At 43.1% G+C, this 17,444-nt stretch overlaps 1 protein-coding gene across 1 annotated transcript in view; it reads right to left on the bottom strand.

The window, feature by feature from the left end:
• LOC146563494 (dolichyl-diphosphooligosaccharide--protein glycosyltransferase subunit STT3B-like) overlaps positions 1-17,444 on the bottom strand; it is a 74,512-nt gene that overhangs the window by 21,017 nt on the left and 36,051 nt on the right. Inside the window, exons 2-6 of the mRNA XM_085290612.1 lie at positions 11,694-11,802; positions 10,482-10,769; positions 7,779-7,844; positions 5,708-5,807; positions 137-235 (exon numbers count right to left, since the gene is read on the bottom strand). Of these exons, the coding sequence (XP_085146738.1) occupies positions 137-235; positions 5,708-5,807; positions 7,779-7,844; positions 10,482-10,769; positions 11,694-11,802 (662 nt within the window). The remainder of the gene's footprint in view (positions 1-136; positions 236-5,707; positions 5,808-7,778; positions 7,845-10,481; positions 10,770-11,693; positions 11,803-17,444) is intronic.

Here is a 17,444-nt window from a genome sequence, read left to right as displayed (position 1 = left end):
AGAGTAGTGCAGATTTTTTTTGCAAGTATAAAAATGATTCTGCTGAATGTTAGAAAACCTGACTTGCTCCATAGCTTTGCAGTAAACAACTTCCAACAATACTTTCCACCCTTACCCCAGGTGACTGGTTACTGACCTGCTGCAGCCATGTGTTCACTGGTCCTGATTGGCTGAAAGCCCACAAATGGGATCTGCATGGACAGGATGAGGCCGATGATGTAGAAAGTGCTGTAGGCTGCAGGAAGACAACAACCAGTTAAGACCAGATGAGCACAGTCAACTGTGTTACATGTGTTTACTTTCACTCATCAGTCTGAATCTAATCCAGTCAGCACACTGGCCAACTGATGAATAGATTCTATTAACAAGCGCAGCGTGTACATGCAAGTCTATCCGGTTCCTCTGAGCCCCACATTTGCTGACAGAATCCTTCACTGTACTGATCATACAATAATTTTAGTTTATTTTAACTCAGTTCCACAAATTCCATGCAGCTGCACAAAACACTCATTACAGCACTGCAAACCACCACAGCTGAAAACAAACCGCTATTAATCAAACCGCATCCCCTTTTTTATTTTTCCTCTGAAACTAAACTTGGTATTTGCGACGTCTTTTTATGTGTCATTAAGAATCAGTGCGCTCCGGGCAACTTCCAGTGTAAGAAGTGGGTAAGCAGAGGCTTTCATTTGAGCCGTTCACAATGACAGAATGACCTTTCACTGCAGAAACAACACTGTACAGATCTCACAGATGTAAGTACTTCATCACATGAGGCAGCACACAATTTACATCATACAGAAAACCTGAACTGGACAGAAGGACCTACAACTGGCACATTAATCTTAATTAAAAAAAACGTGTTCCTGTTTAACATGCACAAATGCATCTGTGGCAGCTACTGTGTTTCTAATTACCAGAGACTTGGGGAATGTGTTGGTAATGTGAATAAATGAAACAGAATGTCTGCGATTCAAAGAAAGATGGAGCCTGAGAAGAAATGGCGTTTGTGATTTTAGAAGAGCTGCAAACAAACCCAGAAAGGTCCTTGACGCTGAACACAAGAAAAAGAAAGAAACAAAGAAGGCCTTTTGAGCCTAAATTATGAATGACAGTGTAAGAGCGACTTAAGAGTTCAAATGATTTACACACTTGGGAGTCAGCGGCACAACCAGACAACAGGCTGTAAAATATGTCGACTAAACCTGAAAACCATTTCAAATGAGCGCTCAGGGATCAGACACACTTAAACAGAGCTTCAGGAATAAAAGCCTCCAAACAAGTCCTGCTAGTTAATAAAAAAAATAAAAAATTGCACTACACAGCTAATGAAACAACAGGCTAACACGCAAGCTGAGAATGTGCACTTGCTAGAGCCATCTGACTCATGTTTCTATACTTGTTTCTATATTCTATTTGTACAGCTCCAGATCACAACATCAGTTATTTGGAGGAGCTTAATATTTTAAGGCAGGGGTGTCAAACATAAGGCCCGTGGGCCAGAATCGACTGGTCAAATACTGGCCCACTGAACAGCTTTGACAAATGTTTAGTAGGACAGACTTCCCAACGACCATCCACACCATCTTATATTATGATATCTCAGGAAATAAATGTGCAGTTGAACTTCTTTACACTGGCAGAAAGGAGAGTTTCCCTGGTCGGGCCCATTTAAGATCAAGGTGTGCCCACAATGTAAAAATCCTCACTAACACTGGAGAACAACAAGACGATGGGGGTTTGCCTCGTTCTCCTCCAAGCTCGTTTGGTGGCCTGCCATCACAGACTACTGCCTCATGTCACGATATTGTAGGCTCTGCAGCTGCACATAATCACCTACAGCCTACTGTGTGGGTGTGTCTTGCTTTCTCTACTGCAGCTTAGGTACACCCCTCGACTGCATTTAATAATTAGGCCAGGGAACACTTGGGGACAGGAGCGCTTCAGAGTGGCTTTGTGGCTGTTAATGCTGCTCTATGGAGCAAAATCTTCATGTTCCTGCTCCAGACACTGTTTGATATTTTTAGAGCCAAATAACCTCAAGTTTGACCTAATCTGCAAAGAAGAGGACAGATCATCCAGGCCTTTATATCTTTGAGGCATACATATTTTAAACCATGTTTACCGTGGCTACACTTGCAGTGAATCCATAAAGGAGATTTCTTGTACCAAACTGACTGAATGGACAGGAAACAAGAATCAATGATGAAAACAGTGATGTCCTGCACAATGTTAGTTTAAGCAGTCGATGTATTTAAATAGAACATTAAGTGAATTGTTGCTGTATGCCAGGAGAAAACATAATGTGGTTGTCACTCTGTAACAATAGTAAGGATTCCAATTTCCACTTGAGCCTCAAAAAAGCACATCTAAGGGATGTGCGGGGTAGGGGTGTGTGGAGGGACGTGGTTGGGTTCTACACCAATTTGTTCATGAGAAAGGAATCAAACATCAGCCCCCCACTGCTGTCTTCACAAGCTGACATGATTATTATTGCTATTGCACCGAGAGATGTCTCACTCCGACATACATACACTCAGTTTTCTTTTTAATATTCAAGCTGCCTTGACCCAACTGAAGGGAACAAAGAGGAACAGGAAGTTCAAATGTTCAACTATCCAATCAGATATGTACATTTCCTCTCCTCCTCTGGCAGTGCTCTAGAGATCCCCCACGTGTGGGCCCACAAAGCAGACTTTATATTTCCATGTAAAAGCAGTGCAGCTTGTTTGGTCGCTGACTCGATCAATCTCCCACCGTGACTGTCTTTTGATGACGGTAACATTATCATGGACGAGGAAAATGGAAACAAAGACTGCTGATGCCGGCCTGATCTGATTCACCAACTGCTGTGGTAAATTAATGTAAGGAAACACCTTGCTCTAGCCGCGCTGATGCACTGAGCTGAAACATTGATGCGCGTACAGTCTACTGTGATCAAACAGAATTAGACTTGAAATAAATCCTTTGTAAAAATGATATTGTGACATAAATTAGATTCAACACGACGGTGTGTTTTTCAAAGCTGTAGCTGCTGGGAGTGTATTGCATCACACTGAGAAGGGCTTTTATGATTCTGATGCTGATTAAAAGCGAACAGATTAAGTTTAGCAGAGACAGACTTGGAGCAGGGCTCCGTGTTTGATAATAGCTGTACCTAATGACCTTATAAGTCACATAAAGTGGAAATACAGAACTACACTAATATGTATATAAAGCACATGCTTTCTGTTCTGATAGGTGGAGCTGCTTTCACTGATAAACTGTTGGGAACCTTACATAAGAAAATATTCAGGCACACATCCATCTCAAAGACATTACTATCACACCACTGTGTATTACTGTAGAGTCTTTACCTTACAGCAGCTTAAGGTGGCCGTTTTGGTGCTTGGTGCAATATAGAGTGTGCTTCCCAGGTATATTAATGGCTGTCACTTTTTATTCTATATTTGCCTGAGTCTTGACTCGTTTATTAGTGAACTACTTAAAGTGTTATTTTGCTCTTATTTTGGAAATTTAGTGGCTGTGTACCAGCGAGCCCCAGCCTTCACGTTGCTGTTGTGTCAGTTCTTCATATCATTTAACCACTTCTCCAGAAAGTCTGTTGTTTTGAAGTTGGGCAAAACTTTCCATAGCCGGGGGAACTGGGGCCGATATGTGTGATATGATCACAATCATATCAGCCGGGCGCTGTGTACCTGGAGTCGAGTTTTTATGACCCATGCATGAACCCATACATTTTTAGACATAAGTTGTAACGGCCGCCATTTTCTTTGTGAGTCTTTATTGCATGGCGTGGCGCGATGTAATGTTTGCGTGTAAGGTTTAGTTTGAGTACCTGACGGCTCTTTTTTGCTTCTCATCCGCAAACTCTCTCCTTACTTTCACGTGACTCTTGCGTTGGTGGTAGAAGAGGTTTGTCATGTTTGAGTCTGTGGTGGCGGCCGGTTTGCGGCATAATTTGCATAGTTTTCTGGTCCGTGTCAGACTTCTCATAACCAAACCATGTCCATGCTACAGAGGTAGCCTCTTGCTCCTTCTGTTTGGAGCTACCCGATTCTGCCTCATCTTCAGTGGCCATGCTAGTATTCTCTGTGCCTGCATCCACACGGTGACCATCCAAACAATAAAAAAATATTACCATAAACAGTGTATTTTGCGTCACCATGAAACAAACGATAGCGTATAATGTGAAACGACGGATGTTTTAATTTCGTCATCCGATATATTTCGTCATATTGCACAGCCCTAGGTGGAACTGTATTTCTCCAGCTGGAAGGACGCTATAACCAGACCCTGCATCACATGGAGAAGTGGTCTATCCTACCAAATTCAAGCCCATGCACTCTCTACAGAGGCAGCTGCTTATGTCACAGAGTATATACTCTATTATTTAATTAGATTTTTGACTTTGCGTAAACAAGTTTCTTATTGGTAAAAGTGTATGCCACCACTGTGGCATCTACTTAAATCTCTCTGCATTATTTAACATCAAGCAAAAATAAAGAAATAAAAGATCAATATATGTGATCTATTTCTGACACTTTACCCTTCTCTGATAAAGACGCACACAGTGCGAGCTCTCTAGATGCTGAGCAATATGCCGACTCAAGACGAGCACTGAGTGAGAAGCTGAGTCCGATAGAGAAAAAGAGGAATCTGAGTGGGTTTCTATTCAGCTACAGAGGACGCACTGCTCATAACGAAATTTCAGCTGGATTTCATTACGGCTTTTCTGCTTTGGAAGACAGGAAAGATGAAGCGAGCGGGGTTTGGGGTGTGACAGTGGGCCACAGACTGGACTGCAAATCACTGTACAAGGTATGCATCACAGAACACAGCGAGCTATTACAGCTTTGAACTAACTCAATTACTGTGTTGCTGCAAGCAGAATGTACGGTGCTGGTCTTCAGAGAGAGACAGACGCAGGAGGTGAGGGGAGGAGGATGAAGGAGGTGAGAGACCAAGGGAGGAAAGCGCCATGTTAAATTATTCATTCTGCCAATAATCCTATTGGAGGATGCAAAACCCAACAGTCGCCCCGTCTCATCTCTACTTTTAGCCTTCTCTTTCTATACTTGTCCTGAGTTCAGCCACTAGTCAGCATGGCTTCTCTGATTCCACACTTCACAGCTTTCCCACCAAGTTCCCCTCACCAGTTTGTCTGTGCATATCCACATGTCACTTCCAAACGATCATGAGCTCAGCTACCGAGTTCAATCTGAAACAACGGCACGGTGATGTGGCATCAGAGTCAGAGCACGGCGAGCTCAGGAGTGTGTGACGACGCAAGCTCTTTGAAAGGAAGACCACTTTAATCTTTCCTTTGCCTGCCTGCATTTCCACTTTCAGTCCCGCACTTTTATCCCAGATCCTTTCTGCCCTTCTCTGGGGGATTTGTGTAAACTGAACATCAGTTGCTAGTGGATGGTGTTAATTATTAGTAACTGTGTTTATGCAGCGCAGATATGAAAAAGAAGCACATGGTCTTCTGTGTGGCATCCCCACATGTGCTGGGCCTGAAAGTCTTTTCAAGGAGAGAAAGCAGAGCCTGTGTGTGCATAGCTGCTGAATGCACCCCTACATCTTCTCTTGATTCTGCATAAAGTCAACATCAAATGAGCACAACTGCAAACCCTCAAGTCGTCGCTTCCCACTCTCGAATGAATGTAAATGAGTTTGTGTGTGTGTTTTTGCTGCATCTCACCTATGTAGACTCTCCGACTGAAGCGCTGCATGAGCAGCAGGACGAACACATGAAGAGGAATCAAGTTGATTATGAACACATAACCACCCCAAGCAGAAACCTGTCAAAAAACACATTTAATGAGCCCACTTTAATTAATTCAAAGCTTTCATTAATGGCGGGGCGGAATCATTTGGATTATGCATGCAGAAAGGCCTACCTCCACACATACACAGACTGCTACATGGCTAGCTTATCCCCGCTGAATGTGTACAATGCTTTCGACTGTAGCAGATAATCAGTAGAAGTATAACTGGCCCACGAATCCCTAAAGAGTGACTGTGTTTTCTCTTTTATTCACTTCAATAATGAGACGCTTTGCAATAAGGAGCAGGGTGCAAAGCTGCACAGCCCACCTGTGAGCTGTGAAATCATTATGAGCTTCAGCATTACGACTGGCATTCACATTATGCTGCTGGTACAAACCCCTCAGAAGCACAAACACACAGACACACGTGCACAGAACAGAGATGCACACACACGCAACCCTTTTCAAGCTTTGTTCTGATTCGTCTCAAAGTGTCATGTAGCTGCCAGGCAGCGAGCGGCTGCCAGTGAAGCGGCGTCACAGTTTACGGCACGAGGTGATTCTTCACATTCTGACGTGAATGATGGGCAGGTTAAGGGAACGGTTCTCCCGAGGACATTTTTCATGTCTTCGTCTGATGAAAATGGCTCCCAGTGGTTCGAGTGCAACAAAGTTTGATGGACATCATAACTGCTGCAACAGTTCTGTGAAGGGCACGGCGATGTGCACTGACTCTGCGATCCACAAGTTGCTCTCCTTTTCAGTTTAAGGTTCAGGGCCCGTCCTTATCAAGTGTCAGAATCACTCTCTCTAAGGAACTGTGCTCAAACTGAGCCTTGGACTACAAATGCTGAAGTTGGGCTAGAGGCTATTTGCTGAACCCCTTCCAATTATTTTCAGCCAGGGGCAGAACATAACAATGACACCGCTAACTAAAAAAAGATCATTTTATGCGTGTGTGTATTAATAACTATTGTAGGTTACCGCTAAAATTAATAAGCAGCTTAAATCAACTACAAACCAACCATATAACAAACTCGAATACTGCGGAAGACGTCTGGAGAAATTCAGGGCGTGCTAAGGCACCGACTGCCATTCGATGAAACTAGCTAACCAGGTAGGTAACAGGAGCCAATGAAAGCTAAAAGAGTTAACCAGTGGCACCTGCGTTTAACAGAAGTTAAAAGAAGCCATCATAATCTAAGAGTTATCGCCTGCTACCTTTTATAGTCATATTTTAAAGGAGAACCAAAGTGTTTGGCTTACAGCTGGATCATGTGACCCTGAATCATCCCTTAGTTAAGCTGCCGAGGCTGCTGGGGGCTTCCCATGATGCACAGCGGTTTTTCTTCACTCTGCGTTTATACACCACTCTGCATTTAATCATTAGTTGTTATTAATCTGATTCTCTTCCACAGTGCATCTTTCGTCCCGTCTCCCTCCCTTCACCCCCAACCGGTCGTGGCAGATGGCTGCCCCTCTTTGAGCCTGGTTCTGCCAGGAGCATCTTCAGAGTTTTTTCTTCCCACTGTCGCCAAGTCCTTGCTCATAGGGCATCTTCTATTATTGTCGGGTCTTTATCTTATAATATAAAGTGCCTGCTGCTGTTGTGATTTAGTGCTATATAAATACAATTAAATTTGTAATATCTACGATATTTTCTTTTGCACGGTGAGAAGGCTTCAAGACATCCTGTTTATATACGTCAGAAATGGAAGCACTAAGGCAGCCATGGGACCAGGCCTTTGGTTTAAATTTCCAAACTACTGCACAACAATAAAAGAAAATATTCCTGATTATGCCAAACATTCTCATAAAGCACACACACGGAGGTACGAGGAATAGTAAACAATGACCTTTAACACTTCTGCATTTGCACATTTAGTCCTAACAACATTCATGAATGATTTCCATCCTCCTGCCATATTAGAACACAAGTGTTACCAGCAAAGTGTCACAATTATAACAAAGGATCTGTGTGTGTTTGTGCGTGTGAGTTCTCACCATATAGAAGTAGGAGAGGCAGCATCCGATGGCCCAAAAAACTGATCCAGTCTTCACAGACTTCACCTGCGGTGTACACCAGAGAGCATTAACCACACAAACACACAAACACACACACACACACACACAAATGTAAATCAGAGCCTTCCATTAACTAAGCTGTGCTGCTCGCTGTTTCTTTCCTCGATGATTTTGCTCCACTGCTGCTTGCCCAACATGATAGTCTGAATTATTCATCATGTTTGCCTCTTTAATGACCCACACACAAAGCAGACCACCGTGTCCTACAGATCTTTACCTTGCCCACAGCAGGACACAGCAGCTGCTAACGAGGGCCTAACGAGGCTAACGAGCCCTGACTTAACGAAGGCTCAGGTGGGAGCTGTTGCAATTGGCTGCACAGATGATGGAGCCGAACCAATGAGATGTGGTGGATGGAGGAAGAGCAGATACTGAATGAAAGTTGAGGACAAGTGAACAAGTGGGGAAACAAGATGATAAAGGAGAATGAGGAGCATTCACTGGAGACTATTAAGCTATTCTGTATTTCACTTAGAGCAGATCTACTAAGCCCTCAAAAGCCTGTATGTGTACTTATGTGTGTGATTTATTCATGGTGCAATTATTTCAGACTTGCCTGAATCCAGGAAACAGAAATCAGTTCTTGTTCTAGTATTCCCCATCTTTCCATTCCACCACTTAACAGTGACTTCAGGGCTCTTTAACAGGGATAAAGGGGTCCTCTGAATCTCAGTGGTATGCTTGAAATGTCATGGTGATGGTCTTTAGTAAGAATAACATTAGCCCATTTGCCCATGTGGACAAATCGCTGAGGACCAGTGTGAGGAATAATCTGTAGAAGCAGAAAGATGCTTAAGCCCTTCTCATCCTGGGACAGATAACACTGCTGGCTTCATCAGTCTGATAAAGCGATGGCATTGTCACCCACACACGGGTCACATGTCGGTGCCTCAGGGCTTCATTCAGACGTTGCTACAACATTTACAAAACCAGTTCTAATGCATTGAATGCGTTTAGTTTTCTGTTAACTCACACATTGAATTCTTAAATAGCGACCCTGAGTGACAGCTCCCCTGTCCGAAGTCAACACACTGCCATTGGCAATTTAACAACTCCACAAGTCACTGTGGATGAATCCTGCTGCTGCATCACACTGCAGGGGTTTAATAAACTTTAAGTAGCTTGACCTGCCTCTGCCAATAAATAACTTTTATTGACCAACATTGGTGGTGAAAAGCTGAAAAATGAGATCCTCAGACTTTGTCCTGTTTAACATGTCTGTTTTTTTCATGAGCAGCTTTGAGGCTTCCTCTTACTTGGCGTGAGATAAAATCCTGGCAGCGTGAGACTGAAAGCAACCATCTCAGGCCAAAATGTTAACACTTGGCAAGCTCATTTGCTTTTTTCCTATTTTCATTGTTATTTAAGGCTTTCTCCAAAACAATCGTGTCTTTCAGTGAGCTGAGCGAGTCGCAGAAACCCAAGAGAGACGTCCAGGTTTATCTTGCATGCATTTTTAGACTTGTGAGTTTTGAAAGTGATACCATACGTCCATCAGCAGGTGTTGCAACTTGGCAGCCACTGAGATGTTTGAGCAACTATTAAAGTCTAAATGGATGGGCATGGTCACTGAGAAATAAAAACTATATTTACACATAAACATAAAAAAAAAAGCCCCAAAATAAGGTTTGAAACATGCAGAGTTTCAAAGTATTACCGCTTCATTTTCAGATAACTCCATAGCGGCTAAAGAGGTGGAAAGTCTCCACTGAAAGAAAAGCACTTGTTCTATCAATGAGTGAAGGACCTTCAGTGTAAAAGTACACTGGAACCTGTCTATTAAAAGGGAAACAAGCTAAAAGCACATGACTTCTTGACGTTACCTGGGTGACTGTGTTTGCAGTCTGTTAACCTACATCCACACCAAGCAGACACAGGGCAGCGTTTTTGTGCACCAAATGTTCCCTTGTGTTCACCAGCTAGTTGTTTGTTGGTATAAGGCAGTTAGCATTAGGTTTATCAGAGCTTTATGAAGTGAAAGGTGGAAAAAAAAAACCCCGATATCTTTCCTCTCAGGCTGAATGACCCTGCTGGGCCTTTGAATCTCCGTGTCACCTCTCAACCTTACTGTTCCAGCCCATCAACAGCTGCTCCGCACTTGGAAAAACCATGCCATTCACAGCTGTTGTTGGGAGGGCAAAAAAACGAGGCTTATGATGTTCTTGCGCACATGCCAGAGAAAATATGGTGAACACAGTAACCAGTGTGAATGAGATGAGTGCAGTAACATAGAAACAACATAGAAATGGTTGTCACTCAGCCAGCAGCAATAACAGCTCGAAAACTGGCCCATCTCTTAGTCACCTGCTCCTAGCAACCAGTAGCAACCAACGGATCAGATTTATCACAGAGCAAATACAGCCCCTGCTATGGCATATTTTAATGAGGCATGAATAAAATGGACTTCAGTCAGATCATGAGGCTAGGTCAGTGCTGTGCTGGCTGTTAATTAGTAATCTGGGCAGCAGTACCTCACGTCCTTTGGTTCACTGTTAATCTAAGAATAGTGATTAATGCAGCTTTAAATAAAAGACATGAGTTGTGCTTCAAAGCCTCACACTCTAATTATTCCCTGTATGAGTGATAAGACTATGGCAAGGCTGAAGAAGTATTCAGGCATACCCAGAGGTAGTAGGTGAACTGCAGGGCGAAGATGGCGATCCCTTCATTGTCAAAGGATCCAGCCACGGAGCGGGAGATGTAGCCAGGAACGATGGCAATGAAGCAGGCTGCCAGCAGTCCTGCCCCCTGGTTCCACAGCTCCCTCGTGAGCAGAAAGGTGGAGATGGAGGTCAGGCCGCTGAACACCGGGGCCAGGAACACGCAGACGTCCCGTATGTGGACAGTGATGTGCAGCAGGTTGAGCACATAATGGATCAGGCCTGCTGTGACCATTAGGCCTGGGTACACCTAGAAGGAAGAGGGTTGAAATTTATTCAGAATATCATAAATCTTTATTTCCATTTCACTCAATGTGTTAAAGCCTTATCTAAAAAAACAGCAATATTTATTAAATAATTCATTCAAGCAATGTGGGTGTGCACATAACTCCTCCTGGGACATACAGTGTATAGATTTCATTAATTAATGGGTGCACTGGAACCCTCCGCCTCCCCCTCTCGCCCAGCTGTGATTGTATCGCCTTCTAAAGATCTCACAAGGAAACGACTGCCCAGCCCTAACGCATTGTTTCTACAGACTGCGCACGGACACACACACACACACACACACACACACACACACACAACTATAATTGTATAGCTTCAGTAGAACATTTTCTCTTCCCAGTGTCACATTATGCAAAAACACATTCAAGCTGTTGTTTTCTCTGATAATGTGAACGCACTGAAGTGCACTCTGGGGAACAGATTAGCCCATAACCCATACAGAGAGATCACACGTAAGTTATAAATATAGAGAAGAGGAGGAGTCAGGCGCTCAGAGATGAGCTGTAATGTAATGACGAGTTAAAAGTGACTCGAGCCAGTCTGTCCTTTAGCGGTTATGAAGACAGATCCACTCTGTGTCGTACAAGCTCTTACCTCCCCGCTTCCCCTCGGAGCCGTTTAGCCATCCAGCAACGCTTTAGTTTGTGTGTGTGTGTGTGTGTGTGTGTGTGTGTGTGTGTGTGTGTGTGTGTGTGCGCGCGCTGTTTAAAGTGAGCTGATGATGGAAGATTCATCATGATAAGGTGACTCTTGAGAAATAAGGACAAAGAAAGAGGTGCAGTACAGGCAGAAAGTGCACACAGTGCCTCATAACCTTGAGTCAGGCATCTCTGACTCGCACCACGCACACAAACACACACATGCACAGAAGACACAAAATACTTACCGTGCCCCCAACTATCCTACCCAGAGGATACCAGGCTCTTTCATCAAACCAGTTGAGAAACTCATAGAAGCCATTTGTGGTGAGGTGGTGAGTCGACCTGTAGTTGAACCTGAAACAATCAACCAGAGACAAGATAGTTAGACACAGTCCAGGACCTACGAGAGACAGCAACCGAACAGCTGCTTCTTATAAAAAGCTTTTCTACTCTGCTCAAGTACTTAAAGCTCTTTATACAACATGCGGCATTCACACAAGCACTTTTTTGGACATTTAAGTGCCTTTAACGTTCACACTCTGATGAACGAATTGGAGAGCAAGTTGGATTTCATCATTTCGCCCAAAAGTATTTGACTGGAACAACCAGGGTTTAAACCACCAACCTTATAAATATAACATTTATTTATTGTAAATGCAATTTTAAAAAAACGTAATGAATTGATTTAGAGTTGAACTACCATTTAACTACCAAGTCCAAGTGGGGAGTAAACAAATCAACCTACTGACCATCAGCTAGCAAGAATAAGAATGAATACAGACAAAACTACAATTATTGATTCTGCTTATATGTCTAAGGGGGTGAAAGTTTTATGAACTTTAAATATGAATACTGTGTAAAAATAGAAATGCTGCCAACATGACTTTAATGACATTGTTTTACAGGGAAACTGCTGAGCTTGGAAGAATGATTTTGATAACCTGGATGCCTCTCAGTTTCTATCCCTTGCATTTTAACATAACTACCTCCCACTCACTCTCCATGTCATTTTACAATACAAAGCACCTCTTTATCTTTGCCAATTTCTAAACATTTCTCATTATTCCTGACATGAGGTTCAGTTCCAGTCACGACTAGCAGATCACATAATCATCATTACCTTTGAAGCTCTTTGCAACGACTGACAAGATAAACAAGCACAGCACGGCTTCCCGTTAGTCTCCTAAATATATAAACCCTCCCCTGCAGGTCCACGTAGCACTCACTGTGGATGACACTCGCCAGGGGTTCAGTTCAGTCACCTCTGGTTTCATATGACTCCCAATCTGCGTTGATTGGTTTATTTGTAATGATGTAAACAAGTAATTGACCACAGCCAAGAGACACCAGTCTAGACATGTATTCAGTACACACGTGTGGACACGTCCAACCCCTGTGACATGTTTTTTTTTTTTTTTTCTGGGGTATCTAAAAAGAAATATAGCAATCTATAAATGGGACCTGTGTTTCTGTTTCATCAGGGAGTTAAATGTTTTATGAGCCACTGGCTTAAAGTATTTACACTGTGCATGTCCTCACTGCGTCTCTGAAAATATCTTCCATGTTTTTGTAACGCAAATGGAGACCACAACTTTAACCTGAACATGTTTCCAAACCTTATGCAAGTGATTTAAAAACATCATTCGCCACAAGGCAGGTGAAGGCTTAAGGTAAGTAGAGGCTTGGAGAGTGGGCGATATTTAATGCAGAGTGGATTATTTTTTTTAAATCTACTAAAGAAAAACCTACATTGTTCCTTAGAGGGCACAACTTAGATGTAGGGTTCAGTCTTTTCCTACCATTTCTCAGCATTTCAGGTCTGAGAACGTCCCGACTTGCTCCTACTGCCCAAAACTTTGCAGTATGCTATAACAGACGTCTATGTGTAGGAAAAACTGGCCTTTATTTCAGCATTTAAACAGAGCCAGAACTCAAGAAGTGAGGTCAACAGCTTATTCAGTAATTTTAGCAAAAGTATGGTTGTGTGGCAAAATGCAATGGTCTTTTTCTTCGCCTTTGTGCCATCTCTTCATCAACTTTCTTGATATTCAGCTAGGCAGCTTTTGCGCAGTCTTGCTAACAGGCAGATGCTTTTTTCATTTCCACAAGCAACAGTAGCTGTAGCTCTGTATTCGACCTATTAACAGTGTGTTGCTGAGAAACCATCGGCACAGGACATCATTACATGGAGCTGAGCACTGCATTTTTATCAAAGTCAGGTCAGATCCGTGCCTAGTTTTCCTGCAAACTGCCGGGTGTGACCGTATTTGTATCGGTCCCCAATGGTTTGGCTGCACCGTTAACACTCGTATGAAAAACCAATTACTGCTAATTGAAAGGGTTGTTGGGTAAACTGGCAGAAACTTGCCTCATCCACACCTTCACATACTACTGTGATCTCAGCTGACACCCGTAACAGATGCACAGCTTCATTGCAGTTTTTTCCCTCTCCACTCATGCTCATTTGCTAACATTTTCACTTTTACCTTCTTTTTCTTCCCCAGCCTTCTGCCTGCCTGTTGTTTACAGACAGTGAGACTTTAGAGCAATTCAACTACAGCCCGGTCTATAATTAGATGGTTCAGGTAGACAGAGTGCTGCTATTGTACAAATCCTGCACGCAGCTCTTAGTTTCCAAGCTGAGACTACTCAGCAGTTAGTCTGCTTGTCCCCTGAGCCTCTCCAAAGTATTAGAGTGCTCAATACAAACTGTCCCTCCACGAAAAACAGAACTTGATGGCGGGATTGCAGCATATGGCTTGCTCAGCCCCCTTAGGAATGAGTTCTAGATTGAGGGTACGTGCGCAGGTTTTTATGCTCACTCTTGCAGGCTGATTGGAGAGAAGAAAAAAAGCAATGAGAGAAAAGGAGCCTGTACATACAACAGAAGTCATCCATCGTGTGTCTGCTGCCCTGGTTCCTCCCTGGTCTGAGAAAATTCCTCTAACTTTCCTCTTACCATTACAGTCTGGGAAAGCCAGCAGTATCCTAAAGCTTTTCAGACAGCCAGTGGATGGGCTAAACACTCACCTCCCACACTCAACACTCTGGATGATGGGCTCTCAAAACCATTTCCAGCCAGGATGTCAGATGAAGCAGAATTCTGTCTCACCCGTGGGATATGGGCTCATTAAAACACAGAAAAACTTTTTTTTTTACTCCCCAGAAAAGGCACACTAGCCTTTCTAAATTCAGTCAAGGACATGAAACTAACTCCAGCTACTGTACCAAACAAAAGCTGGTGAATGAGTACCTTCTTTATTTTTGAAATCTTTCTATGCTAAAACTCCAGCTTGGTCCCATCCTATTCCAAATAATAACACCAACTAAAACTGGTATCAGAGACTTAAGAGCTCAACACAGATAAGAAAATCTGATCCCAGCCACACAGCACTACAGGCAGTGTGGGCTCTTGAACCCCAGAAGTTCACACTAAATGAGTCAACGGGGACTTTTAAAGTTCTACGGGGAAATGTGTTTTTACACAATTGGGTTTTTTTCCCTGTATATCAAGGTTTTACATATTCAGAGTGTCATTCAGTAAATTATAGAGTGAGTTGTTGGGACTTCAATTTCTTGCTCCATGGCACTGATCAAGGTTTGCACCTTCAAAACTTAAACACTTCAGGGCTCTAAATTAAAGCAAGCAACCACACCGCAGTCTTAAAGGTCAGCCAAGCTGTTTGCATTTATGGGAACTAGACAACATTCTCAATTTTGAACAGGAGTGTAAAAGTAAAGGGGCGATAGGATGATCGAGTGAGCAGCATAAACCCAGCAGTAATTGATTGAGTTTTCTCATTTCCACATATTTCTTCTGTTTTCTTTTATCACCTGAGGTTTTGGGATGTCTGAACAGGCTGATCCTTGCTTAAAACATGCCTCCGTAAAATCTGTACTTCACAAAGTGAACCACAATACTGCAGATAAAGTCCTACTTATGTCAGGCCCTTCCCCATGCCTGGAAGATAAAGTAAAAAAGCAAATCTAAGATATATGACAGCACTATTGGCTGACCAAACTCTGCACATTATTCACTCTTTGCTAATAGCTTTGGGGTGGGGTATACAGAGAATATATTCAGATGCCCATTTGTTCAAATCCACTGACAAAAACCAATGAGCTGTTTACTTCGCTGTTTTTCCACTTAAAGATATTACTCAAGTGGTATATGTATGAGAGATCCAGTACAACATCGAGCCTCAAATCCAGCACTACGCTTCCATTAGCAGCAGCCTTCTGGGTTAAATACGAACATCTCTTTTCCAGAGTAGAACAAACACTAATCACTCTCAGCCATTCATCATCAGATAATTAAGAGTTGGCTAGAAAAATTATAGTCTGGAAATAATTCAGAGCCAGCAGAAAGCTTTACTGCACTGAGATAAATCTACTTTACCACAGACAACATGTGGTCTCGCTCGGCCCCCGGGGAGCAAAAACTCAAGCAATGAATGAAAAACTATCGTTGGGACAGATTACCATGACAACACCTTCTGCAGGTCGTCTGGAAATTGCAGCAAAACGCTGTCTGCTTGTAATTTCACAGGAGTACCAAATGCATGGTCTGTACATGTATCCATTTATTAGTACAGTGTCTTAGAGTCTCCATTTGGACATTTTCTTGTCTTTTATAGGGATCCACTGATTGTGAGAGACCTGCCACTCAGTGCTCTGAAACAGTATCGTGGTGGTAGAAGTAAAACTTCCAGGAAGAAATGCCTTTTAAATCCTGCGAAGGGCACTCAGGTCTGATCTGAGAGATGGCTAATAGCTTGTGTTGTAGGCCGCCACCACCTGCTCAACGATCACCTCTGTTCATGTTCACAGTGGACACAAATGGCGTCTAACTGAACATGCACTTCTTGGGAAATTCACCCCCCGTCACTCTCTCAGGACCAACTCCAAGCTGAAAACTCCACGAGGGGTTCAATACCCGTTTTGAGAACTTAAGCAGCCTCTTAGATGAGAGGTGAGATGTAATCAGAAACAAAATAAGTAAGTCCAGCTCTCTTCATCTGAAGCACATGAGACTGACATGACAGATCATCTCCGGTGTGCTCATTGGCGAATGACTTCTGTTTGACAAGCTATTCAAAACAGGCCTTCATAAACCAGTGAGTGATGTCACAGCAGCTACTTCCAAGAGTGGATGCTGATCATTTTTAGCTTCCTTTTCTTTTTGTTCTTGTTTATTTCTCCTTCTGTCGCAGGGAAACGAAGCTCTTCAAGCCTACATTTTTCAGAATATAGGCAGCACAAATGTGATGTGACAATAGATAAATATTGGCACCGACATCAGTAAATGTCATTTCACTGTCAATATAACAGTATCGGTCAGAGCTGATTTCTGCAGCTGAATCAGAGCCATCATTTTAGGGCAGAGTGAAGTCAAATATAGAACTCTGCTTTATTATCTCAAAGAACAAGGCCTTTCTCCTCGTTGTGTGCGCTGAAAATTGGCCTGCTGCATCTTTAAACGCGGCAGGCAGCCAAAGTGCAGCCAAAGCGAGGGCAGCGTCCCCTTCTAATGACCCACGCCGCGAGGTTTTCCAAGGACAGGCGGCGCAGCGGCAGCCTCCACAGGCTGATCCTGCTTCCCGCTGCTTTCAGATGGTGTGTGGGGGAGCTCGACACAGGAGGACTGAAAAACACACAGCTCTGAGGAGATGACAGGAAGTGACATCAAAGAGATGAATGCGCAGCTGTACACTTCAATCTCACACACACACACACACACACAGCAGATGATATACACACATAATAAAAAAAGGCATGCATGCAAAAATATTTACACAAAAAGGTCCCAGAAGGAATAGTGTTGTGGTGTTGACATGCCAAGTTAAGAGTGAAGGATCTGTACAAGGTGCATGAAGGAAACAAAGGCACCAATGTGTGTGTCCTCCATAAAAACATACAATAAACACTCCAAATACTGCATGCTGCCTTGTGTTGCTCTGAACTTGTTATAGTTCAGTTAAACCTTGTTTTGTTTT

Source organism: Mchenga conophoros, linkage group LG11 (genome assembly GCF_057382185.1).
Source record: "Mchenga conophoros isolate Kocher_MC1m ecotype Shallow Benthic linkage group LG11, M_conophoros_male_GT1.1, whole genome shotgun sequence".
Taxonomy (NCBI): domain Eukaryota; kingdom Metazoa; phylum Chordata; class Actinopteri; order Cichliformes; family Cichlidae; genus Mchenga; species Mchenga conophoros.
Note: the sequence above shows the minus strand (reverse complement) of the source record. Positions and strands in the feature narration are given on the sequence as shown.